At 38.5% G+C, this 27,286-nt stretch overlaps 2 protein-coding genes across 6 annotated transcripts in view; one reads left to right on the top strand and one right to left on the bottom strand.

Annotated features, from left to right (window-relative positions):
• Nucleotides 1-991: 991 nt before the first annotated feature.
• scarb2c (scavenger receptor class B, member 2c) lies at nt 992-13,177 on the bottom strand. Its single transcript, XM_037117793.1, has 12 exons — nt 12,737-13,177; nt 11,474-11,631; nt 9,516-9,660; nt 8,557-8,748; nt 8,283-8,374; nt 7,426-7,545; nt 6,556-6,734; nt 6,349-6,467; nt 4,171-4,244; nt 3,730-3,781; nt 2,796-2,948; nt 992-2,428 (listed from the first exon to the last, which is right to left on the bottom strand). The coding sequence occupies exons 1-12, from the start codon at nt 12,857-12,859 to the stop codon at nt 2,390-2,392; spliced, it is 1,446 nt and encodes a 481-aa protein (XP_036973688.1). The 5' UTR covers nt 12,860-13,177; the 3' UTR covers nt 992-2,389.
• A 2,952-nt stretch (nt 13,178-16,129) lies between these two features.
• rai14 (retinoic acid induced 14) overlaps nt 16,130-27,286 on the top strand; it is a 37,016-nt gene continuing 25,859 nt past the window's right edge. For 2 of the 5 annotated variants that reach the window (XM_037117237.1, XM_037117236.1), the window contains exons 1-2: nt 16,131-16,396; nt 18,128-18,209. In XM_037117237.1, coding sequence (XP_036973132.1) covers nt 18,174-18,209 — 36 coding nt within the window. In that variant the 5' untranslated portion in view covers nt 16,131-16,396; nt 18,128-18,173. Of the gene's footprint in view, nt 16,397-16,557; nt 16,685-18,127; nt 18,210-27,286 lie in introns of those variants that run through there. The other 3 variants (XR_005078140.1, XM_037117234.1, XM_037117235.1) reach the window with 3 other exon arrangements.

The raw sequence follows: 27,286 nt of genomic DNA, 5'->3' as shown, positions 1-27,286 counted from the left end.
ATTTCCTCTGGAGTCATCCATTAAATGTTCAACTTGAGCTTCTCACTGTCCAGTAAAACAAAACAGCTGGTTATTACAGCTGTGGTCGTCAGTTTGAATGTACTGCTGAAGAAAGGCATACACTCTCAAAGGAATAGCTTGACCCGATGAGAAATATACTTATTGGCTTTCTAACCAAGAGTTAGATGAGAAGATAGATACTTCTCTGGCATCTCCATTTTAAATAGGCAGTAATAGCCAGCAGCCAGTTAGCGTAGCTTAGCATAGAGTGTCTGCCCACATCACAAGTGACAAGTGCTCAGTGTAAGTGAAATGTCCAATAAGCATATTTAATAAAGTTTAATGTTTTTACATTGTTTATGGGTAACTGTATCCTAGAAATTACAAGGTACAGTCTAAATATACTTAACAGTGTAAGCGATATATGTGCAAACAAACCAAACACAGGTCGAAGCACTGCTGAATGTGGCTGAAATATAAGCCAAAAGAGGCTTTTATTGTTGCGCCCATGACTAGGCCGCAGTTGTGTTGCAATATGGGTATTGTAGGCAAGAAGTCAATAAGGCAATAGGTAATAAGAATCCATGGAATAAAAAAAGATAATATCTGTCCTGCATCTTTTTTAGCAGGTCTTATGTTCTTAGAGAAATGTAAAACTACATTAGTCTCAAGTCTTTCAAAACACTAGGCTACAGTGCACTGTGTAACTACTAGCTTCACGTACTCATCTGTTGAAATCAACACGGGTGTGTCTGTGTGGGTGTGTGTGCATTTACCACAGGCATAATTAGAAACATTGCAACACAGACTTTCAGCACCAGCTAATAAGGAATTAGTCAGACCTCTCTAAAAGGTGTGACCGTCATTACAATGCTGTTCCTGCTCTACACCTGACCTCAACACAAAAGGGAAAAAGCAATGTATGCAAAGATACAGCACTTCAAACAATCGTTTTGCAACGTGTGATGGAGGAAACACGAACACACCTTCAGAGACTGTGAGGCAGGTTTATTGGAGTTGTAGTGAATGACAAGACAACGTGCAAATTGTTATATATATGACCTATTGAGAGGGTGTAAACTGATTACATATTGATATTTCTTTGCAGTAGTGTAAACACTATTCTTTTTTCACATATATATATATATATAAAACAAATACAGCAACATTGACACGAGATGAACAGTATGTAATGTTGTCACATGGTGGTTATTCAAACTGCATATAACTGACACGTTATATTGACATTCTGTTTAGTAATGGGCAGAAAATCACTGACATTTTAAGAACAGGTAAAAACTTTAAATAAAGTCATAATAATTTTATACTTGCAGTTTAATAGTGCAGACCATTGACAATAATGACCAATTCCTAGTGGTTAGCGGGAGAAACATACAGCTGTTTCATAGATGGGTTGTAGCATTATGTCAGTAGAAAAATCACACATTAATGGAAAACTATTGGAAACGGGGGGGGAAAGAAAGAAAATATGCCTCACATCATCGTAAGACTTCACATCAGGCAAAAACCTTCCCTTTATACTGCTACTGTTGAATTAGTACTATTTGGATGCTATTCCACATTTTAAACTGTACGTGCATACATTGATTTACTGGATTTCCACTGAAGGCTACAATAATACCTGGTTTGGGAAAGTTTCACTAAAAATGCCAACCCAACAGACTAAAGGAAATGTACAAAAAAAAAAAAAACATTCAACGCCTCAGTTATTAAAATGACTTGAGAGCTTTTTTCTTGGAGCAAAACATTTTAAGCAACAGAAATGAAATCCTCCTCACATATAGAATTTAAAACATGTATAAACTTTCTTGTTTGTGGTGTCTCAACACCTTCAGCAGATGATGCTAAAAAAGTGACTATTGGCCCAACTCTAAAAACACATTCCCTCATTACTATTACAGCTCTGTAGCCGTTCATCTCATAACCACACACTCGCACATTCAGCATCCATTTCACACGAAAATACTTTGATCAAATAATGAAAGTTTTGTTTTCACTTTTTATCACTTAAGTTCGTGGGGGTTTTGATTAGTTAACCCATATTTATAAAAAGGGAAAAAATAGAAAATATAGCCTATTAAAAATGACAGTAAAATGACAGGGATTTCGGCATCATTACAATTGAATTTGAAAGGCAGACCTTAAACCACCAACCTTGTAACAAATAACACAAAGAGAGGATACCGCCCTCCTCACTGAGCTTCCTTAAAACCATTTTTTGAAAACAGATTAAAAGGTGAAATTCTGGTTATTAATGAAAAGTGTTACTTGCGAGGTTAAAGGGTAAAACTGTATACTGTTGAACCACTGAAGTTTTGTGTTATGCTGCAAAGACGGCAATGCTCCTCCTTTCACATCCTGTTCGGTGCTATGAGGAGAGCAGGGGCTGTCGCTCAGCAGCAGTGCTCTGAGAAATTAAACCAGAAACATAAATGTTATTTAAGGTACTGCTGACAAACTTTTGAAAGTAAGAAATGTTTAATCTACAAAACTACATATTCAACATCAACATTGATCTAGTTAATTTGCCACGAACAGATTATCTAAAAACAAATCAACAGAAAATCAAAACAAGCTTCTACTAAACAGACTGTCAAGAATCGTTATTCGTAACAGTTTTGATAATTGATTAAACTTTATGGTGGTCAAGCAAGGATGGCAAATATCACAGTTATTCAAAATGTGAAGATGTTCTGTTTGCCCGTTTTAATCGCTAATGGAAAATGATCATAAGATGCTGCGCTGATGGCCACACAAACGCATTAATGTCTCACCTCGGGGATTTTCTGTCGACACATCAGGAACATGAAGATTCCTCCCAGAATGATGCCGAGACCAATCAGCATGAACGGAATATTCACCACCACATTCTGCTTGGTAACAATCGCCTGCAGCTTCGCTACCGACTCGTCGTCGATGAGGACGCTCTGAGAAGAGATCAGTGACAGAGATCTTCATTACAGTGTCTTCTGCCATTTCATTTGGTATTTCACAATCTCTGGAATTTCCACTTGATATTCAGTAGTTCATTTTTAGGTTCACAACTTCGATTCTTCAAACTTCAACTATATATAGAATATTTTTAAAGTAAAGTATTTCAATACATATATCCAGAGGCACATTCAGTTTCCTATAAATTCAAATCCCTTCAAATCACTATGGCCCTTCTTTGCCTCCACACTTTCAGTGTTCTCATAAAAGTGTTAAGGCTGAACTTACAATCTGTCTGTCGATGACAAAAGAGTTATTGCAACATCTAAGACCGAACAGCAATTAAATCCAAGATGATTTTAACAAAGACTGCGATTTAAAAAAAGACAAAAACAAGTAAGGTGCATATTGAAGAATGACTGAAGTGAATAATTTAACTAAGTGAAGTGTCTAGAGGACACAGGTAGTGGACTTCGTTAAAAAACCACTGTCTGAGCCAATCTGCAACACATTTATAATAAAAATATAAACATCATAATGTGAGCAGGCTATTGTTTAAGTTGTGGAGCTGAGAGTTCTCTCAGTTCAAAATCATGTCAAAGGTGTCTGTGATGTAATGTATGACACGTAATCAAAGTGTCTGACCAAGGAGTGGACAGATCAAGTGTGACCGAGGCCAATGAAACTTGTTGCCCTTTCAGTGTGGCCTGAATTTGACCAACCAGTGTTCAGTATATGAATAAATGACAAAACTATGTGTTTGTGTGTTTTTTGTACCTCATTGAGATAAACCACAGGTAAGATGACTGTCCTCATGTTTCCTGTTTGACTGAAAAAGAAAAAAAATTAATTACATTGTGTCCCCTACAATTATAATCATGTATTCTGTTGTCCTTATTTGTGATCTGGACACACGCCTGTAAGTTAATGAACAAAGACTAAGAAACATTCGGACAATTTTGAATTTAGCTGTCCATCTGTTCGGTCTGGATTCAGGATGACATCGCTGTTTGTTCCACTGGATGAAAAGCTGATGCATAACAAGCAAGACACGACTGTCCAAAAGTCCACTTAGAATGATGATGATGGCACAATTTCTTTAGTTATCTTACTGGCAACGCTGCCTTGGCTTTGGTAGTAATGCAGATATTACAGCTTCATTAATATGGTGACAGTGGAGTTTATGGCAGAGACGAATGAAAGCTATGAGCCGATTACCTGAAGCTGGGGAGTTTCTCGACATAGACGTTGACCTGGAGCCGCTTTGCTGCCTGCAGGACGATTCCTGTTAGCTGCAAAACAGAATTCAACATTAGATGCAGTGACAGGGACAATTTTCCTTCAGCCTGATTGGAAGCATCCCAATGATCGGTTAAGATTTGTGTTTGCTTGCCTCAAAGTATTTAATCAAAATAAAACATTTCTTTTTGCTCAAAGTGGTTCCACCCACTGTGAAGCTTCTAAACTTCCTCAAACATAATGGAGACTGATTGAGAGCAACATTTCTGTACATTTTGCATAGGTCTAATTGACACAGCAACAATGATTTGAATTTGAATTTCAACTTTTATAGGCAAGTTACCAGCTAGACCATCTAAGAGGAACACCTATTGGGTGAAAATGATCATGGCAACATCATATAAGTTGATATTTTTAACTTTAAGTGATATTTTCTTCTCCTACTTCTGTGGGATTTACATAAAATTTATGTATTACTTGAGAAGATTAATACAAGTTCTTAAAGTAGTGTTTTTATACTATACATTTTCTAATGTTTCTGTTCCTCCAGGACACTCGTTCAGGTCAACTAATGCTACCCCCATGTGGGGCAAACATGGGGGTAGCATTGGTTTTGTCACTGGTTGGGAAAACGATTCTGATTATTAGTGTAAAATTAGGTTAGCTCATCTGTTGGGAAAATAACGGTTCAAGAGAATTGTGCGCGAGAATTATATTTCCACCTGTCCCTCGTGTTGTATGGGCATTTCCAGCATGTTCGGCACCAGTATCGCATGAAAAACTTTGATCAATTTAATAATCTCATGTAATAGCATGTAGAAGATAAACAGATAAAACAGTAGCTTGTTTACTGCTTTCAAAGACTAATCTCAGCTTATGGCGCTGCCACCTTACATGTTGGTGTTAATGAGGTGTACGTGACCGAGTAAGAAATGTGTGTGTGTGTGTGTGTGTGTGTGTGTGTGTGTGTCATTGTTGCATACTCGATTAGGCTAATAGATAAAATGTCCAATCATTTTAATATTAATGTAGTGTTCAGTCCTAGACCATAGCAAGAAAAAAGGGAGTTAAAGTCATTATGCACAGCAAGAACTACATGGCTGCCAAAGGAAGATACCAATATCAAACTCACTCACTCTGTCATCCAAACAGACATCAACTTATTCACACTTCAACTGTTTATGTCTTTGTACTGCTGTCGGCTTCCTTGCAGTAAATTAGTGTCATAAAAAAAGGTGAAAAAAGGTTTAATCATTATCAGTAATTTATTAGCTCCAACTTTCTAGCTGCACTTTTGTTAAAATGTTTCCAAATGCAATGAAGTTCAAACAGGCCGTGCAAAACGCCATCAGTGAAACATAACAATACAACATGAAAAATGAACACCAAGATTGTACTAAATTTACATTTCAAAGTTGAACAGATGTCCAGTGACAGGTAGTGCTCCTGGAACTATTGTTTTTTCAGTCTACTTCCAGCTATCAAAGGTTTATCACAGGTTCACAAGATAAGATCTGTTTGAACTTATCTTTGGTGACAGCTCCGTTCCATGTACCTCTGTCATAATCTTTAACCACTCTTTAATAAAAAAAAAAAAAATAGAAGCGCTATGTCAAGGATAACCCCCTGGCTGATGGGCACAGAGCTGAGATAGTTCACCACCCAGTGGTAGAAGAATGTCACTGCAGGTTTTCATATCAGCTGTCTACGTTGCGAACAAGGTTGCTATATGTAAAAAAAGAAATGTTGTGCCTATTGTTACCTTACTTGAATGTTTGACCATCACTGTGCAGAATAACGTATGTGCAGATTTTGACACCAGAAGGTACTTTATTCTGAGAGTTGTTTGAGAGAGTGAGATCAAGTCCTGTGGTGCAGTTTTGGAGAAAATATAAGAAATGTCATAGTCTACGTTTTGTTATAGACACATATGTTTGTGTATGCTGTCAATTGTAGTTCTTTGAAAGTAAATCAGAACAGGCCAAAATCTAAATCGGCAGGTCAGATTTTTAAGATGGAAATTGAATTCGGCTGAGAAAATTGCAATCCGTGCACTTCTACATGATAATTTAACATACACAAATTGTGTTATTAGTATTTTTAATGTTGTAAAACATGTCTGGAAGAGGATCTTTAAGAACTGAATGATATTCCTACCGGATTGATATCAATCGTAGTCTGGTGCTGCTCCTTTCTCGGTTTCATCCCAAATACATCTTGAACATATTTCTCATCTGCCTGGTAGAAGTGTGGTGAGGACATTATGATGGGAGCTCCTAAACACAAAAAGGATTCAGTTAAAATAAAAAGACTCAGTTCACTTTTTGAGCAACATTTGCACCAGCTGCTTCATGCATTTCCCACCTTGTTTACATCCGCTGACATTCAGCACGCCAGAGCCCAGGCAGTTTCCTGCAGGGACACAGAAGCCCGCATTGGCCGGGTTCACGGTCAGATTGGCAAACACCTCGCTCGGGGGACTGAAGCGATACCCAGGGATCCCCTTCACGTTCACATCCTCCGCGTACACAGCGTACAGAGACCTTGGAAACAGAGCCAGATGATGGTTAATCTTTGCAGACACAAATACATTGTGCAACAAAATTCTGTGGTAAGCTGATTTACAGAAAACTTGCACAGCACAGACAGGTTTTTACATGAAAAGGTTAAACAAGTCTTTGACATGTTACTGCCTCATAAACTTTGTCTGTTGTGTCACAACCTCAGTCAGCAGTTAGCTGACCTGCATAGTCTGCACTCTCAGTTCTGAATTATAGACAGTCGAAGAGAGCACTTATCAGCTGTTTTAACCAACAGTAAATAGGAGAAGGGGTTAGCTAACAGTGACCTCATTCAAGAGGCCGTGCAACCATCCAGCCTAAAATGATCTCCCTAATCCAATATCCAGCCTTGAATAATGCTGAAGGAAAGGCTTAGGAAGACATTCTTAGGATAACTAAGGGGAAAGCCTTTTCACTGGCCAACTGAAGATAAGACCAAAAGAAGAGTGACTCAGCAGAAGAGAATGCAGAAAACCCTAACTGATAACAATTTCAAATGATCTCAAGATGGAGATGCTTTGTGATACACAGGAATGTTTCTAGGGCTGCACAATAAGAATAAAATCAAATCGCAACTACTTTGACCTTGATTTGGTTCAAGCCCTACTACATGTGGACATAATTATTCTTCTGACAATATGCTTTTTAGCCGTCTGTCAAACAGTGCACTCACCTGCACAGGTCGGAGGAGAACATGTAGAGCGTCTCATTCTTAGCGATGACCGAATGGAAAAAAGCACCATTGGTTCCATTGATCATATTGCACTCATCAGACGTCCACCAATCCAGCGAGCTGCATCCATACACACACATAAAAAAAACCAATATTATTTATGTTTCTGTATTTCATCAGTTTGTCATGTATGTATTTACAAATACAGGAGTTATTTTGTCAGTTTGTCTGAAGGCCAACAAACCAAAACAGGTTTGTTAAACGTTTTACATGGAGCAGGAGAACAAGAATGAAAATGTTTGTAGGTCATAAAAAGCTTGGCTTAAGCTGCTTTTGCTGTACAGCAGTCCTTTGTGTGTTAAAGGAATAGTTTGGCATTTTGCTAAGCCAACTGTCTCCTGGCTGCAGCTTCCAAATTCCACACAGATATGAGGGTGGTATCGACCTTCTCATCCAAATCTCTACAAGAAAGCAAACGTGTATTTCCCAAAATATTAAACTACTCCTTAAACTGCTGTGTTAGCTCGTTAGCAAGACTGGTATTGAGGATCTCTGTTATAGCTTACTGACTGAGGACTCTGGTACAACTAGGAGACAAAGATGAAAGAAAATCTCATCAATTAATATCAGTGTGGCTTTTTGACACGAGGAGCTATGATTAAAGCCATGGGTACAGTGTCTTATCAGCAGGATGAAACAGGCCTTGATCATTTTCCTGCCTGCGACTGATGCAATCACGTGTTAGCCAGCTCTCGCCCATTCAAATTGGATGACCTCCCTAATAAGATTTACATAGCTGGAGATAATTCTCATTCAGTCATTGTTGTGTTTTGCTGCAGGTGAGTGGAGACAACTACCTTTGACCGTTCCACGTATCCACTCTAGCAAAGTCTTTATAGTTTTCCTGTCCGGTGAAGAACACGTATTCCCCGTCGTTGGAGGCGTTTGTCTGTGGGAGAAAGAAAAATAAAGATTTTCACCAAACGTCTCTCAAAAACTCTTGATTTCTTTTTATGGAATTTTAATAACTTTCCTGCACACTACTCTGATATCTATGGCACCGTTTCATGAATAACCAAACTCATGTTTGCACAAAGTATTCAATAATATATTCATATGCTTAAATGAGACCTTATAGAAGAGTCCAAAGACATCATCCAGGTCAGGTTGGACAGTTCTGAGGGCTTTGAGCAGGCCGTCTTCATATCCCCACAGCAGCTCTCCCACAGTGTGGGTGACAAACAGGCCTTGGTCTGTGCCCGTCATGTAGGAGGAGATCAAATTGGCCACGATGAAGTTGTCCTTGAACTTCTCCATCACCGTCTAACAGGGCGAAGGAAATGAAGTGATTGTTCAACACTACTCCTTCAGTAAAGAAATTGCATAAGTTCCATAAAGACGACCATGTTATAGAATGAATCATCAACTCAAGTAGCATGTAAAAAACCCTACAGGACAGGCCACATTACAGTAGCACATTACAGGAATGCATATGATCAATCTCGTCGTCGCAACACGTTTACTGCTATATTTTTGTAACAGCATGCGGCAATTACATCTCATTAAGATTATATTAATTACATATTAAGATTATCTATTAAGTTACATCATTAGATTAAAAACAGCCAGATAAGATTAATTACATTTCTGCGTCAAGAAAAGTTAATACTAAATCAATAATTATCGGTTGAAACTAGGAAAAAATTACAAAACATACTTCATATGAATGATTAACTTAATAATAACATGTACTTTTTGGATAATTCTTTTACCCTTTCTCTGCCCAAATCATCTCATAACCTTTTTTGGGAGGCAAAAAATATGTCATTTACTGCCTAGTGTGTAACAAATAGCTATTAGGTGTATTGTTACTCCATAAGCTGAAGTACTTCTTATTGGTTTAAAGAAATAAAGTTACCACATGTAGCTACATAGGAGACATATAAATCTATTGAACTTTGATATCATCCCTAAAAAAATATAATGATATATTATAAAGCAATGTCCATGTTTGTACGTTGCTGCTCAATCAAAAAAAGTAATACTGAAAATAATTTTACTGTAATTATTAAGAGATTTCTGTGGCTCACCATAAAAGGGATGTTGACTGTCCTGATGAGGTCACTCTCAGGACCTCGGGACATGTTAGGCTGGAATATGTAGGTCTTAGTGTTGACAGCTGACACTTTAGTACCATTTTCTTGGAAATTCACTTGCTCCATAGGCCGGTACTCTCTGTGCAGAACACAAACAACTGAGTTTAAGTGTACATTAATTGTCGACAGAACTGGGTTCATCAATACTTTTTTCTAGACTCTCAAAGGCTCATGTGCAATATTAAGGAAAAATACTTACAATAATACAACACGTTAAAGTAGGAAAATAATATTTTTACAATCATGTAAATGTACAAGTACCTCTGATGACCAACAAAGGCTATTGTCAACTTAAGTTCTGTATTGAAATGTTTATATTTGGCTTTGAAGTAGCAGAAAGAAGAGGTTTCCTTAAAATGTGTTTCCATTCCTGACTTTATTTCACACAACTCCAAAAAGAAAAAAAGAAAACACAACTTTGCAGTTACTGAGCAATGGGGACAGCTGCTGTGACGCATTCACCGAAAATCCACTGAAACAAAACACTTCTCAAAAAAAGGTGAATCTCAGCTCATTTAAGATTCATATCATAGTCGTGTTACTTTAAACATAAAAATGCAGAAGTGTAAATTGGGAAATGAGTTTAACTGAGCAGAGATTCAGAACAGAGCATTCTGTTCAGCTTCCAGTTTGACTGATATGAAGCTCACAACCAGGAAAAAGATCAAATCTGTCTTAGGAATGTAGTCAGAGATCTACCAAAGATGAGGTTACAGAATAACAGAACTTTAAGATTCTAAAAGTATGTAAATAATATACAAAGGAAAGTATTTCAAGTTATGGTTAGAAAAATAAAACCGCTGTGCTACCATTATGCCAAAGATTTGCTCTTCGTTGCAGTAAACTGAACTTCAGCAGAAGAGAATGATCACTCAATGATGCAATTCTTTTTTCTCATTAGACAAACTGGCCGCTGTACAAAGCTGTTGTGTCCATCAGTGCTGACAGTGAAGCAAACAAGCTGCCTGAGGATAACTTGTTTTTTTTCTTGGTCTCGGTTTACAGTAGCTATTTTGTGGCACTAAAAAGGGCAGCAAAATGCATAAACAAAGCATCTGAGAGAGGCCGAGACAAAATTATTTTCAAAAATAAATGCAGAGTCAAACATATTTCAGACACAAGTCAGTTTGTGTCAGCTTTTATCAGCTTGGTGGTTTCCCACCAAGAGGCACTGCATTAACATATTTCAGCCAATTAGAATTAGAAATTAGAAATTAGACACTGACTGACGATTGCATTGTGAGTTGAGTTTTTTTTCATTTTCCTTTTTACATTAAATTATTTTTATTTACAAAGTTTAAGGCTTTTATGTTACTAAATGCTATGTTAAGTTTTAATTATAAATCATCTGATGTAAAACTGTTTTTTACTGCCTTTTCTTTATCAGTGTTCATTCTTGTTTTTGTTTTTTCCCTTTCTTCATTTTGACTGAATGCCATTGATTGATTGATGGACTGATTTGTTGGTTGATTGGATGGTCGTTATCACAGTACTTATGTAAATCTAACTTTGCTGTGGTACATTTTGTTTCTGTTATCTAAAGGGAATGAACATTGTTCTTTCACATTTCTTTCCTCTTTGTGTTTAAGTGAATCTGATCATCAGCTTTTTGGCACCTTCACTACCTTGATGGACAACAGACCTTGATCAGATTTCATGACCTTTAAATGTGTATATACAATATGTTTGGATAGCTTTATACTCAACCCTGGAAACAGCAGTTCAACTGTATGCAAATCAATTTAGTATCATTTAGAAGGAGGCATCATGAATGCAAATATTTTTTATGTGTGACTGTTTCTTATTGGGAGATATGCACTTCTGTCTTATATATAAATAGACAGTGTTGTAGTAAAAGTGTAGTAGTTCCCTGACCTAGTAGTTTCTCTCACCTGTAAGTATAGGGTCCAATTTCCACTACTGCAGGCCTGTCTCCATCCAGCACCTCCATGGGATTGGTCAGATTAAAGAAGTAAAACTGCATGTAAATGGGGGCTGGTGGATTCTCCCAGGCCTCAAACGCCAGAGTTCCATTCTTCAAAACTACTTCCTATGTGGGACAAAGGGCGGTGGGTTAACACTCCTGCACAGTTTAAGAAGGATAGTCTGCTGCTGACTAAGCTGTCCTCACATCATATGACGAGTAAACAACCTCTCTATAAACCCCCTGCACATGAGTGAATCACCATATCTGTCACCTATTACACATTAAAGTGGGCAGATGGGGAGCGATTAACCAATCACAAAGCAGAAGTAGACTAAAATAACTGAAAGCTATTCTGGACATCCATGTGCTCTGAAAAAAACAAAAAAAGAGTGCACCATAGTTCATCCTGAAGATGCTACTAATTTACAAAACAAAAGGTACACTGTGTAGTTTCGGGGAAGAATTTTTTATCTTCATTTGACTGTTTTTATTTACACCTAAACAAAGTGCATTTCATCACTTTCACGACTAAACAAATTGAGAAAACAAACTGACCTGAAAAAAGGACAGCACAGTTTCATACTGTTTTACTTTGCTCATATGTGGTGGACCCTGCCACCTCTCTGGCTTCAAACAGTGTTCTGGGCGCCTTATTTGCCTCTGAGAACAGCTATGGAAAAAATATATGTATGTCCGGGTATGTAGTATTACCTCACTAATATTGTAAATGTTAAAATTCTGGAATTTGAATTACGCCTCAGAAACTACACAGCGCTCCCTGAAAATATTTACACTAACACATGACATCCTCAGACAGATAAAACATGCTCAGCTGAAAAAAGAATTGGTAGGAAAATGAGCTGTACAAATTATATCTTCACTGTACATATTCTCACATTAATGTGTGTCCTTTGGGCGTGTCTGCTTAATTTTGTCAATTATGTGTGTTTGCAAGCAGCTACCACATCATGTATAACGATGGGAGTCGTTTAAAATGGGCATACATACCTAAATGTGACTCACTGGCAAAACATGGAACTTAACTAGAGACCAAAAGATGTCGACATTTTGATAATATATCTCTGTGGCAGAATCGTTGCACGGCAGACTCTCCCTGGTGTTTTGTCTAGTCAAGCTAGCTAACGTTAGCTGTCAACAAAATGTCTAAAGTTAGCTTACTGAGCAGTTAACGCCAGTTATAAAACGTTAGCCTAAATAATATGCTTACCTTCTTAACCAGCGACTGTACAATGTGTGGAAACACGTCCGACAAGACCAAAACAATACCCGAGATCAAAATTAGTATAGAAAAAACTCCGATGGTGTAAATGCAGCATGATTTCAGTAGCATGGTGAAACAGCAGGCAGATATCGACCAGTGGTCGCCTGAGCTGACATTAGCCTCTGTGAATGTGGGTTGTGTTTGTTTTGATGGCCCAGCAACTTGCTCGATGGAGCAAAGACCCACTTCACGAGTGAAACCTGTCCCTTCCACCACTTCCGCCTTCTTCGACAGTCGACGGCTTCCTGAAGCATTCAACCGTGAAGAATGCCCCCATATAGCTTTAATAGGATAGCCAAATTAATGCAAACTGTTGTTTACACATATAAAATGGATACTGCTGTAGAAATCCAGTGAAAGGAGGACAAAATTACGTTTTTCCACATTAGCTGGCTGTTGACGCCCGGCAGCAGGGGATATATCTATTTTGCACATGAAGACTCTTTGATTTGAATCACATGACAGTTACGTCATCATCTCTGAAACCTCAGTTTTTGTGGCCCATTTTGTTTCAAAAGTAGGCCATAAGCCATTGATATTGCTACTGTAATATTTTATATAAAGCAAAACTATAACGATTATATCATATTATAATAGATCTTATATGTATTATAATTATAATACCATAGAACTGTGTAATATCAAATGTGTTCATATGAAATAAACAAATGGCTTTAAATCAGTTTTTTGATGCACTAAAGAAACAGTAAACTACAGGACAAGCAAAAATGAAGCACACATTCTTGCAGTTTTTACATGAATTAAGGAAATGGTCCATTTATATAGTGTTTGTGTTACTGGGACTGGGTCTGTTAGAGAGTAATTAAATGTGAGGCAAGAAACATTACACATTAAGACTCAGGTGTACTGCAATAAAGTTCAATCAAATTTGAGTTTTCATACGTGACAATTTAATACAATCAAACAGTTTCAATGTCAGTATAACCCCATTGAAACTCAGATCCAGCTTGGGTTATCTGAGTGTAAACAATACCAGATGATTTTATTGCACCATTGTTTTAGTGCCCTTAGAAATGATAACAAGATTCTTGTGCTGTGCATTGTGGTTAACTTCAAGGCTGGGTTTTACAACTTAGTTTAAGGTTTTTTCAAAATTGAAGGATTTTTTCAATATGCACCCATCAGAATGTTTTAGTAATTCAAAAATCGCCATAAATGGAGACCAACTGAGTCCCTCAGCTCATATTTCCCTCTAAAAGATGACTCCACTGATGTCTCTACTTTATTTTAAACACAGATACACCCTTAGTATCCCTCCCCAGTTTTGTCCAACCTCTCCATACCTACAATAAGTCCAATTATTCTCAGTGCTTAGATACCTGTGGGCAATGAAGTCAATTTCCTTGTACAATTTCTTGGCCAAGCGATTCATCTTTCTGTTACCTATCATTCAGGTCATTCCAATGTTACAGGCATTCTTACCTGAATAGTGTTGAGAGAGTGAAGATCAAAAGACAGAACCATTGGTCCTTAATAACATAGAAACCACCTGGAATGGCATATTTTGTTCAGTCACCTACATTGTAATAAGTGTTTGAATGCATTCAGTGCATGTGTACGACATAACCAGGTGTGTGTATACAAGTTAAATATTCTCTCACATATTTGCTCAAATAATCCATGTATTTATGGTTTTTATGAGACATTTGCATTGAGATAATATTCAGCTTTTTGAATTCAGAATTTAACATTTTGTTGCTTTTACTATTAAATAGCCTTCTTTTTATACTACATAACAACAATTTAATAAATAGCTTGTCCACTAGATGTCACTGTCTTGACATTTACTGAGACTTCATGTCAGAGCTACATTATTTGCTGGTCCATAAAGTGGACTAATTGTCGTTGTTAAATCAAAATGTCACATAGAACTTGACACACCTTGGCTGAGCAGACTAACCTATGACTAGGCATTTGTGTCATACTTTCTCTTGTTCTTTCTTATTCTCCTTCTCTGATTATAAACACAGATATTGCATAATATCAAAGATGATGTTTGTACTTCAGGAAATATTTGCCAGGAGGATCTGAATAAGCTGCTGTAGATTTAATCATGTTTATCACTTAAACAAGTAAAAACAAGTGGTTGATTTTTTCAATGAACATCGGTTGTAAATTCCGAACATTTGTTTTAAATTACTTTATTTGGTCATGTACGATACACAGACAGTGAGGTAGCCTTGGTTGCATTATCTCACCAGATAGCATCAACATTACAGCCTCACAGCTCAGGCATGTTCTTACCTGCATTAATAAGTTTCACTGCGGTGCTGTTGTGACATAGGCCCAGATCATTGACATGACTTGTCTGACTGGCAGTCAGTCTTGAGGGAACATGCTGATGAAGAGCCAAACACTATCACAGCCTGAAAACATGGCTGAGTAGAGTCTTCTGTGGATCTGGAGGAGCTTTGTCAAGTCTGAGATGAATGTATGATCCAGGGGGCATCCATAATAAACGTCAAAACGCAATGGCAACTATTGTATTGTTTTGAGTTTTGGAGGAAGAATTCAGATTCTTTACTGAAACTGAAGTACTAATATTACACTAGTCCTTCATTGCAAAGTGTGTTAGTATAATCAAGAAAATGCAGAGACTAAAGGTACTAGGACAGAAAGTACTTCAGTCAATGGCCTCTACGGTGATATGTTAAACCAGATATTACTGACATATTAATGTAAAAGCAGCATTTTATTGTTGTAGCTGGTTGTGGTGGAGTTTATTGTGAACTATTTTGTCCAAAGTGACACCTTCGCATTGCTTGTACTGTCCAACCAACAATCCAATCCTCAAATAGTAGAAAGTGGTGGGGACTCGAGTAAAGTACAGGTACCTCAAATTTGGACTTAAGTAAATATACTTTACGTTACATTTAACCACTGCTTGGAAATCCCCCAACTTTATGTGGGAGCAATACACTACTTATATGTTGGAATCTTTACATATTGACTGATTTATTAATACACATTAAATGGTGTGAAACAAGTCTTTGTTATATTGGAGCTCCCTCAACATGGAAGTTTGTTGAAAGCTGGCCATTTTCAAAAGGGGAGGGGGGGTGGGGTTCATTGGGTTCAGGGGTCTGGGCAAAAATACGAAACCTTTACGCTGTAGTTAGAAAGTTATGGTATTAAAAGAGTTTTGATAATTCTAATTTGTTACATTCTAAAATGTTTTGAGAGGAACAGCCCTTTAAGCAGAACATGAATGGGGCACATTGGAGAACACAAGAGGGCTCGCTCACCGCGGTCACGAGAGCGCTGGGAGAGGAGTGACGTCACTTTCCTAAAGCGGGCAGCAGGGAGAGAGAGAGAGAGAGAGAGAGAGAGAGAGAGAGAGAGAGAGAGAGAGAGGCAGGCAGGCAGGAGTCCGTGAACAACTTTTAATGTATATTGGCCGAGCCGGGCCAGTGAGTAGCTCGCAGGGACACACTGTTTTCCCCTCCTTTATGCATCCTCCTGCTCGACTTAGCTCAACAACGGCTCGTTGTTTTCTCACCGGTTCGGTAGCTAATCTGTTTTTGGCACAAAAAGCCGTAGTGTGTCAGTTTCTTTTTCCTCCCGCGACTCCCAGCACAGAGCCGGGTAAGTGTGTGTCCAGTCATTTCATATCATGTTAGCAGTTGTTGGTCACGAAATGATGGCTGGTCTTTTTTTTTTCTTTTTTTCTTAGAAAAGCCTCATAACTAAACTAATCTGTCCGTGAGTCTGAGCGGCACATCGCTCGCGAGCAGTCCCAAATCTGATCTGACGTATTAAGTGTTTGGTGTACAATGACAGACGGCGCGCGGTTGATGCTTTTTTGTGCTAAACGAGTTGCAGCTCTAACCATGTTAGTAGCTGTAGCTTGGGACGGCAAGCAAATGTAGACAGGTAACTACTTGATAAGCCCTGCTCCGAGCTGTTTGTTGTAACACTTCATGACCTCATGTGTGCTCTAATAGAAAGTTTGACAATGGACTCAGTAGTAAAGTTAGCTTACTTGTGTGATGAATCTGTTAGTCTTGTTTTTGTTTTTTTTGTTACATTAGCTTCTGTAACCTTAGAGATGTACCTTTTACTTGTTGTTTTGATCCCATTTGCTAATGCTGGGCTTATAAAGAGTCCACAAAAATGTGCCTTTATGAATATGCTAGGCCAATACAAGTTAATCTGAATGGCTTGAATGTTGCCAGAAGAGCCCAGACATGGCTGTGCTTGATGCACCCACTTCCAGTACAGCTCTTTTATTAAACACATAAGTATCTGCCCACTTAAAGTCTCAGACATCTTTCTCACTTGTGCTTTTGTGTCTGTTTTAAATCAAAATCTGCTTTAATTGCCAAGTATGTGTACACACATAAGGAATTTGACTCTGGTTTTACATTGCTCATGGTGTACTTGCACAGATGTAGACACAGCTAAGAACAAGAGCAACAAAAGTTAAAATAAGGTATCGAAAAAATGATGGGGAGGGTACTGATCAGCAACATGTTTGAAGAAAGTAGGTGTGTGTAAAGTATGTTTAAACCACACCAGTGGTAAACGCCATGACCAAGAGTCTGTACAAGTCAGCTGTTGTGTGTGTCATAGAGAGTAAAATTAATGCAAAGACGCAAAAGAGGTAGAACAAATATTATCCTTGCACAACATAATTGCCAGTAATAATTGCAAAGAGGCTCATATTGCTAACATGGTGCTCTTATTTGAAATATAAGCATACACAAAGGACCATGACAATGACAATACTGAACAAAGTAAGCAGACTGATTTGGTCTGGAGTGCTCAGAAGGATCATTGACATTTCATGCATGAAAAGTCGGAAATTGCTTGAGGCAGTTGAGGCGCTATAATACAGTCACCACACATCCCCAAGGGCTCTGTGGTGATTTAAAACATCCTTATAGGAAACAACAAAAAGCCGGATACTGTTTCCAGCAACAGGTCTAAATTAGAATTGCATGTGGTATGAAATCCATTGCCAAAATTACACATTATTTGGGAGGGATGGTTAAATGTGTTACAGCTTGAGTTTAGAGTCGTGTGATCAAAACACTTCCACATTTGCTTATGTCGTGCAGTGTAGTACTAGAAGTTGTCCATATTTTAGTTTTCATGAGGAAAATGTTGATTTACTAATGCTGTAGAGCAGACTATTGCCAGCGTGAATGCATTGCAAAATCACACCTCATATTTGCTGTAACTTGTATGGACACAGCATTGCAAAACTCTCTTAGTCAGGTAGCTTAGTCTTTTTAGAGACACCAAATCACATCTGAAATGGAAGCAAACGTCACTGAGGCCAAGCTTCAACATCTGTGTTTCTTTTCTTTGCAGCCTTGACTGAGTGATTGAGTGAGTGACTGCATGGACCAGACTGAACATGAAGAGCCTTAAAGCCAAGTTTAGAAAAACTGATGTAAGTACTGTAACACTTGTTCTTGACTCCGCAAAGCGTGTATGTGTACATGCAATCATGTGTGTGTACATCCGAATGGCTGAGTCAGTGTCTGTGTATGCATGGCTGTATCGGATGATTTGTGGGAGAATTTCTCAAACTTGGAGTCAGCAGCACCGCGCAGCTTGTTGACATTTTGCTTTTCAAGAAAAAATAAATAGTTCTGAGTGAAAAGATAAATAGAATCATATCACAATATTGGTGTAATCCAGTAAGAGCTTCCGCCATCCATGCTCTTTCTCCGTACTCCATCCAAAAGTTTGCCATACTCAATTTGGCATGACAGCGTCTCAGGTCTAAGTGAGCATGCCATCATGTTATGGAACATAAAACGGGGTCATGAACTTGAGAAACCATGATGACATGGTGTTAGCGGTATGACACACTTTTATACAGACATGTTAAGTCACTTAGCAAGGTGACTGTACAGTGTGATGTGAATTGTTTTAATCCTACTTGGACCACAAATATCTCCAGAGGAGGATTTGACGCTGCTGACTATGAATCAGTCTTTAGGGAGGAAATTTTACATGTCAGTTCAGTCATTCATTCGGCCTATGATACTCTACACTCACAGGAAGTGAGGCGTCTCCACAGCGGCTGACTCATCTGTTGTCACGGTGACCGTAATGACATAGAGCCAAATGCCAGACAGGAAAAGTCTGGAGGGTTGCTGAATGAATGGGATAAGTTTTAAGAGGATGGAGGGAGTGTCAGAAGTAGAGAAGTTGGCCAGTGGAGAGAAGAATGCCAACTAAATGAGACACTTGGTTTATGTAGACAGTTTCCATGAGATTAAGTGTGTGCTCTGGTTAAATAAATGGCATGCTCTGTTCAGAGTGAGAGAGCTGTCCCGCAGAGGAAGAATTAGGTGGAGTACATCCCTGGTTTACTCAATTATAGCCACAATACACTGCAAGGCACAAATAGTGTGTGGATGTATAGAGAGAGCAAAATCAAATTACCAGTGATCTTTTTGGTCAGTGATCTTTTGGAACGTCTTGAATGTTCAACTATATAGTTAAAACTGTTTTATAAGGAATACAGAGACAAATATATATCAGAAAACAGTAAAGACAACCAATTGTATTCCCATTGTTGGTCTTTGATTTAATCTCTCATGACATCCTTCAATTTGACACGAACCAGTGGCCTAATATTTGTAAATTATTGCAAATTCAGTCAGCTATGTGGGGAGTACAATAGTGTCTATTGTCCTAGAAAATGTTCAGTCGTGGTTCAGGCTGCACCTCCTTGGTGCCTGAAATGTACGGTGGCTGTCTCACCTTTACTGGGTGTTTTCCAGTCAAAACCTGTGCTGTTACAGTAAGAGTTGTAAAATAGTCTGAGAAAGATGCTTTGGAAGTGAAATGCCTGTCCTCGCTGAAATAGCCAGTCGTAGGCGGCGTGAGAGAAGAAAGGGAAGAGCAGTGGATGTGAATGTTGCTTAGGAACGCAACTGAAGCCATTTTCAGTCATGCATGCCTTTGCAGACCTCACACCCACATACACTGTTGCACTTTCATTGCTTGGATGTCTAATAATGTTTTGGTTTGCCGTTACATGTAATAAACCCCCTTTTCATATTTGTGCATTTTTAGGATGTTTTTTCTAGAAAGGGAAAGGACTGAACTGTTATGTTGTATAGTCACAGTCGAACATCTAAAACTGTTGTCAAGAGTTTTGATGCATTCAAAGTACACACATGATATTATAAAATGTCAGAATCTTTTGCTGTAAAGAAGTCGTATGACTGCAAAAGCATCTCTATTTCTTTGCATGTTATTTTTCATGTAAAGCCCTTTCCATCGTCCAGGTCAATACACACCCTCAATATATGTATGTCACACTGTGTATATTGATTATGTGCTCTAATCAGAAAAGAGCGTATGTCGGCTCTGCTGCATTATGGAAAGCATATCTGACCATCTATATACTGAAATTAGATATTAAATTTTCTTTCTGGCAGTTTTATGAAGTATACAACAATAATATATATTTTTAATCTATAAAAATTGATAGATACACCTTTGAAAACAAATAACTTGTGAAGTATTTTTCATGCAGAGGGATCCTGAGTAAACAGTGCCAGCATTGTAGTCCACCACACACATGGTGATTAAAATTAATGGTCATGATTAAGATATGCAGAAGGAAAAGTGTTTCACAGGCCAGCGTGTTTATCCTCTGAGGCAATAGTCATTCCAATGCTTTTTATAGAAACCCTGAACAACCGTAATAGAAAGAAAATATCTCCTTGGTGCTATTTTAGGCTGTGTGTGTCAGTGACAGATTACCCAGGAATGTTTCCCCCCCAAAACCAGCCCTTCATTTTTTTCAAACAAAATAACAGAAACTTAATCTCTCAGTAAATAGCTTTTCTATGAAGTCAAGACATCAACAGATAATGTGTAATGGAATCTGTGTTAAAGTGTCAAACCATTGCTGAATGTTTCACTTTGAAGATCCTCCTACAGCCCAGTGAGCTAAATCCATCAGGCAGCCAAACCTTTTGCTCAAACAGCTCTTCAACATGAGGCCTAAATAAGGTAGAAATGTTACTGGAAGAGAGAATAAGATGTATTATTATTATTACTGTAATATGAAACGGGCAGTATAAGGGCTAAATGTTGAGCTGGATGATATGGCCTGAAAATAAAACTTTGACTGTATATTCATCAAATTCATGCATGGGTCGGAGTTTTATTAGAATAGATTAGTTTCTCTACTATTATTTCAATTGTAGGAGTATATTGTATTGAAGGGTGATGCTAAGGTTTCTGTTGTGAGGTACTGTGTTATTAATTAGGCTGCTTTAACAGATTGTGCCAGCAACAGAACTGATAGGAAAGATGTGAAGGTCGGGCTGTGTGAAGATTATCAATCTGATCCTTTGAGACTACATGCACACAAACTCCCACGAAAAGAAAAACACTCACACCACACATGCACCAATTACTGTATTACAATACTGGTGAGTTTTGTACTGTAAGGGATAATTGAGGAAGTGCACTGCGGAGTTCTACCTTTGTCATGTATATGCATTAAAATAAAAACTAGCACTTACATTAGTGCAACACAAATGTAGCTTAACAGTCATCTCTTCCATTTGGTTTTCTGAAAAAATAGGACCTCTTATTACGTTAAATGAAAACATGTTGGCAGTAGAAAAACCATGCAAACTATCTTAAAACTGCACAGCCAGGCAGACCCAGCGGAATGTGTCACCAGGTTAAGCAGATCTTCTTTCTCAAACGTTGCACTGTTAATGTGCTGTTAGGCTAAGTAGTGTGAAAACGCTGCCTACGCTGAAGGTGCTCATGTATTTCCAACCCTGGTATAAAACAGCTTTATTGCTGCAAAGAAGAGGAACTGAATGTGTGATTTTTCTCACAGATTTTGCAGCAGCGGTAATTACATTTGTCTTTCTTCTGCTCCAGGGTCATGGTGGCCGTGTCATGGTCTGACTTTTCCACATCAAATTTGTCCACCAAATTTTGTGCATGCCTGTACCTAAAAGAGAGTAATGCCAGTGTTGCTTTATCAGACACTGTAGGCAGGTCTGTAGTTATGCAAGGTCAAAATGAATCAGAGGAATTCTGATTCTAAGTGTGTGTGTGTGTGTGTGTGTGTGTGTGTGTGTGTGTGTGTGTGTGTGTGTTCCCAAATGTTTGCATGTCTCTCTACTAGACTTTGTGTCTGTGTTTGAGTGTTGTTTCTGTTTGTCTGTGTCTGTCTGAATATGTGTTTGGAAGATATCACTGAAATTTTGGGATTCGTGTGGATCATTTCGGCTCAGCCTATTTGGCCAAACAGCCAGTTTAATCAGGGAGCTTCTGTGTGTGTCTGTGTGTCTGTGTGTCTGTGTGTGTGTGTGTGTCTGTGTGTGTCTGTGTGTGTTGTGTATATGTGAACAGTGTTAAAGACAAGCAGACGGTGTAATCTGGTTTCTGGGAATGGGGTTGGCAAACAGCCACAGAGACTTAAGCATTCTGCCTCAGCCATGTCTGAACAATCAGCTGTCAGAAATGGTTTTGCTGTGACGTGCACTGACAGTGTCAGTAAGAACCGCTCTCTTTTGTGCTCAAATTAGACTTTATGTATTTAATGTGATTTCATACAATTCAAGTTTTTTTTTTTTTTTAACAAAGAGTGATTTCATCAATTTACTTCTTTTGTCTGACCAAAAGTCTAGAACTCAAAGACTGGTCATTTACTACAAACTCATTGACAAAGAAAAGCAGTAAATCCTTAAATTAAAGAAGCTGGAACCAGCAAAACTTTCTTGATTTTTTTTTTGCATGAAAAATGACAATAATTAAAAAAAAAACCCATGTTTTCTTTCAATTGACTATTTGATTAATCAACTGATCTTGCAGCTCTCCAACCTGAGGACAGGCTAACTGCATAGCATGCCAACTTTAGTAGATAACCCTACAACAAAATCCATAGATTTCATAGCCTGTAGTTTGACAAGAAGACTAAGATTTACCATATCGTTAGCGGTTTGGTACTGATACTAAAATGATGTTTTTTATATTTACTTTGAGTAAAATAGAGAAATATCAAGTTTTCAGATGTTCAGCTTTAGAATAATTTTGTATGTGTTGGCATGTTTTCAGATGCTTTGTCTGTTTACTTTGTTGGGGTTTTTTATTCCAAAAACAAATCAAAACAAAAGAAAACAAACGAGGAATTATCTTGTTTTGGCCGTAGTATTGAAAGGCGTATTGACTTAAAACATTTGTTTTCTTCTGCTATTGCATTAAATGTTCAAATGCTGGTGCTGTGGCAACCTTACTGTGAATCTGAACAATCAATCATATCCAGCCTTCGGTTCTTAACAGTTTTCAGTTCTGTTGTTGCCAACACATTTTGGTTGAGAAGAAAATGAAGTTATTGAGGCTCTCTGTAATAATTAACAGGTCACACTCTGAAATGTAGAAAACCAGTCTAAAAACAGAAAAAAACAGTCACGTGTAATTAGTTTGAGGTGTCTTAATTAAATCTTGCAGTGTGCGTCGACCCTTTGAGACCACATTAATGACTCTGTCCCTGCTGTTTTAGCAGGGCCGCTCTAAATTAGGTAATTTACTTGGACTGCTATCTTGCTCTCAGCCCCTTACTACTACCACCAAGCACATTACTCACTCGCTGTACTGTTGTTTGCACACACTCGATTATTATGTGTGTATTCTGCTGTTGACAGTAGTTGTAGTATTAAACCCTCACCCAGCCCTTCATACTGTCACAATACTTAAATCTGCTCCCCCAGCTGCTAGACTAAGCAGGATTACTCAAGGCTTTCACACACACACACACACACACACACACACACACGCAGACATGCTTTCACATCCATGTATGTTGACACACTAATCATTCCAGTTTCTCTGTGTCTAATTGATGCGTGGATTATGCTCCTTTCACTCCACACAGCTGTTTCATCGCTTCAATTCTTCCAAGCTACATGACACAGGAGACTAAACTTGTACATCTACTGTTTGCGGGCACTCATTAAAATGTAACATCTGAATTTGGCGGCACAAATGTGGGAGGAATGGAGTCGTTCTTATCAGAAGTTATGAAATGCGTCTGCTCTGCTAACTGGAGCAGCACCGCAAAGGAAATCACATGATGATCATCTGAGAAGATTTCTAAATAATGCACTGTGTGGTTGAAAACAGAAAACCATAAATATTCCCCCCACCATCTTGCATGACATTACCATTAGAGAAAAATGTAACATCCTACTTTTTCCATGAAAGTTGAAGCATACTGCTGTGAAATAAAAATCATTATATGGTAACACCAAAATGCAGTAATCCTTCAATTATCACAGGTTTGCTTTTAACTGAAGCAGAGCCCCAAGTATCTCCACTCAGCTCTGTTTGATTTGGCCCATTCTGACTTGGTTTGGCATGGAATGGTTTGTTCTGGCTGGGTGTAGTGAAAGGGTATTAGTACTGGGAGTGACAGTTAAACCTCAGGGACACCCAGCATTAATCTGGGAGAGGAGGTGGAGGAAGGGTGCCAGTCTTTGTGTGTGTGTTGTGTTGTCAGCAGGAGATAGTACAGTGGTCCAAGGGATAACTCTGGCCCTGTTCACACTTCCTCTAGTATTTCATATCTAGGTATACAGTGTATTCAGACTCTATCAACAATCAGGGAAACTGCAGAAAGTGTCAACACTGATGTAAAAATACATATGGAGCCCATTCACAAGAAAATGTAGGGCAGTATGGGACTGTAGGGCTGCAGCTAAGGATTATTTTCATCATTGATTAATCTGTTGATTATTTCTTGATTAATCAATCAGTTGTTTGGCGTGTTAAAGGTAAAGGTAAAGAAACCCGAATAGGGTCACATTTAAGATGCTGGCCAATCACTTGCATGTTGTAAGCCATGGTTTAGGGTTAAAGCTTAAACTATCAGTTGATTATCAGTTAGTCATCTGACAGAAAATGAATCAGAAACCTTTTTGATAGTCATTTAAATTAATTTCTAATCAAAAAAAGACATACATTCTTTGGTCGTAGCTCCTCCAACTTGAAGAGTTGTTGTTTTTCTCTTGCTCGTTGGAGATTAAGGACATTTGAAGTTGTCACTTTAGACGTTGGAAGAGGGGAAAGGACATTTTCCACAGTTTTAATAGACAAAATGATTAATCAGATAATCAGAAGAAAAAATCATCTGTGGCAGATCTACTTTGGGTTCCCCTAAGTCCGTAAACCTAGGGCTAGATCTAGCAGTTTGATAAGAAAAAAAAAATCTCTCAATCCAGCATCTCTCATGGGAAGATCTGCTGCTTCTCTTTGTTTTATAGTACATAAAGATTTGTAGGATCATCTCTGAGTATTGGACTATTGGTCAGGGAAAACAAGACATTTAAGACATTTTCCTTGTTGGGCTTTGGGAAAATGTGCAAAGCTTTTTCCATTAGTATTCAGTTTTCTATGGAACAAGTAATGAGTTGAGCAAATGACTAGCAAAATAATCGATGATGAAATGAAAGATTAAATAGCTAAGCCCTAAACAGAACCAAAAGAATGTTAAAAACTCAGACTTGGTCTTGTTAATCCAGGGAAAGGCAGAGGAAAATGGCTTAGAGCCTGTTTAAACATGGATCCAATTAAAACAGGAACTGCCCATGGGATCTCTTTATTCCTTATCGCCTGTGTGCATGAACTGCAGACAAACAGCCAGGAAACCTGCTTGTCAGCAAGTACATGAAGCACTGAGCCTGGTAGAAGCAGGCGGGTGTGATCTTTATTCCTATGCATGTGTTTGCATGCTCATTTATGTGTAGGCGTGTGTTTTGTACCTGGGCTTGTTTGTTGTCTGGTGTGGGTGTGAGGAAATCGGTGATGATGCATAGGTGCTAGTCTACTGCGTTATGTGTATTAGGGAGCTGTCTTCTGAATTGGAATATGACGACACCCTCGAACTCTCTCATCCAGTCGGACATATATTCTCGTGCTTAGTTTGAAATGGTCTTCCCAGGGCCTCCACACTGCATATCTATAACTTAGCTGTATTCAGCCTCAGATGCAGACACAAATGTAGCTGGCTAGCTTTACTAAGGGAGCTAAGCTAAGAAAACACAAATAACAATGGCTCGATTGAGAGAAGCACTAATCGCAAACGACAGAAAAGAAACACAGCTGCCAACATTGTAACTGAGTGTTTTGGGTTGGCCTAACACAGTAGGTTTAATAAGAAAGTAAGAAATGGGACATGAAGAGGCGACACACTACTTTGTTGTGCTCTCTGGTGGAGAGCCTTTAAAAAAAAAAAAAACACACAGTCCAGGTCTTAGAAGTCGACCGTGTATATTTGTGCATTTGTTTTTATGAGAATTAGTTTAAGACATGTTTATCAGTGGCTTTACCTCCTGATTAGAATGACTCATTAGACCGGTGAAGTAAAGCTGTCACACACAACCAATCACTGATAAAGATGGCAGCACCAGACAGATAGATGAAAGCAGATAAGTTTGATGAGGAGAGTTCAGATGAAAGGTTGTGAGAAAGGTTGTAAAGAGATGAGAGACAAGGATGAAGGATTAATGAGGGACAAGAGCCGGATAAAGGATGAGAGATTGGGGATGACAGTGAGGAGGGGAGAAACCTGATTTGGGCAAGAAGGGCAGGAAGGCAGTCCCCCACCCCCAGTTTGGTCCAGACGGGTTGTTTAGTTTGGCCTTTGCTGAACAACTGGAACAATATTCATGCTATGAGATGGATGGAGGGAGGGTTAGACCCAGTTCACCTGAAAAAACTTTGAGAACTTTCCCTCCATGAGAGACTTTTGGCATTGGCCAGCTTGATTTGCAGTGCACTTCCGCGAACTGTTATTGCTCGCAAGCACTTGTGAGAATTGTTTTTAGTTCTGTCTCATAATTTTTCAGTGATGGAAGTGACAGACAGTTTTATGGCAACAGCTGAGAAGTAGAGTGGAGTTGTACACTATTTCCTGTTTTAGATTGTTGCATAAAGTTCTGTCTTTTGAGTACAAGAGAATTTTATTTATTTTATTTTATTTGACTTTGACCCTTTGTACACTGTGTGCATGTGTGTGTTAGTGTGCATGAATTAGCCTATTCTGACTAAAGTGAGGGATATATTTGTGCCCTACTCAACTTTATGAGCAGCCCTCAACCCGTAATGAGCCTGGTTGCTTTCCAAGTCCAGCAGTATTTATTTATAGGGCAGGAAAGGCTATTTGTGTCAGGAGGAAGTGTTGCACGAGGGCTATTTTTTACTGGAGGTCTTCTTGTACCCATAAATGTCCCATGCTGGACTTCTGCACCAACCCTTGAGTTTTTAGATAAGTAGAATAAGTGAAAATAACTTCTGTAGGTCGCAGGCTGGTTTCTTTTTGCGTCTTCTAACAATGTAGAAGTCTGTCCTACACCAAGCAAAGGGAATACTTGGCTAAAATTTTACACGTTTAACATCTGTGAACGAGTGAAAGGGTACAATGGATTTCAGTTTGGAGAGTCATGGTGACCTCAGTGTTGCTGAAATTCCAAGAGT

This window comes from Acanthopagrus latus, chromosome 12 (genome assembly GCF_904848185.1).
Source record: "Acanthopagrus latus isolate v.2019 chromosome 12, fAcaLat1.1, whole genome shotgun sequence".
NCBI lineage: Eukaryota > Metazoa > Chordata > Actinopteri > Spariformes > Sparidae > Acanthopagrus > Acanthopagrus latus.
This window is presented reverse-complemented; position numbering and strand designations above follow the sequence as displayed.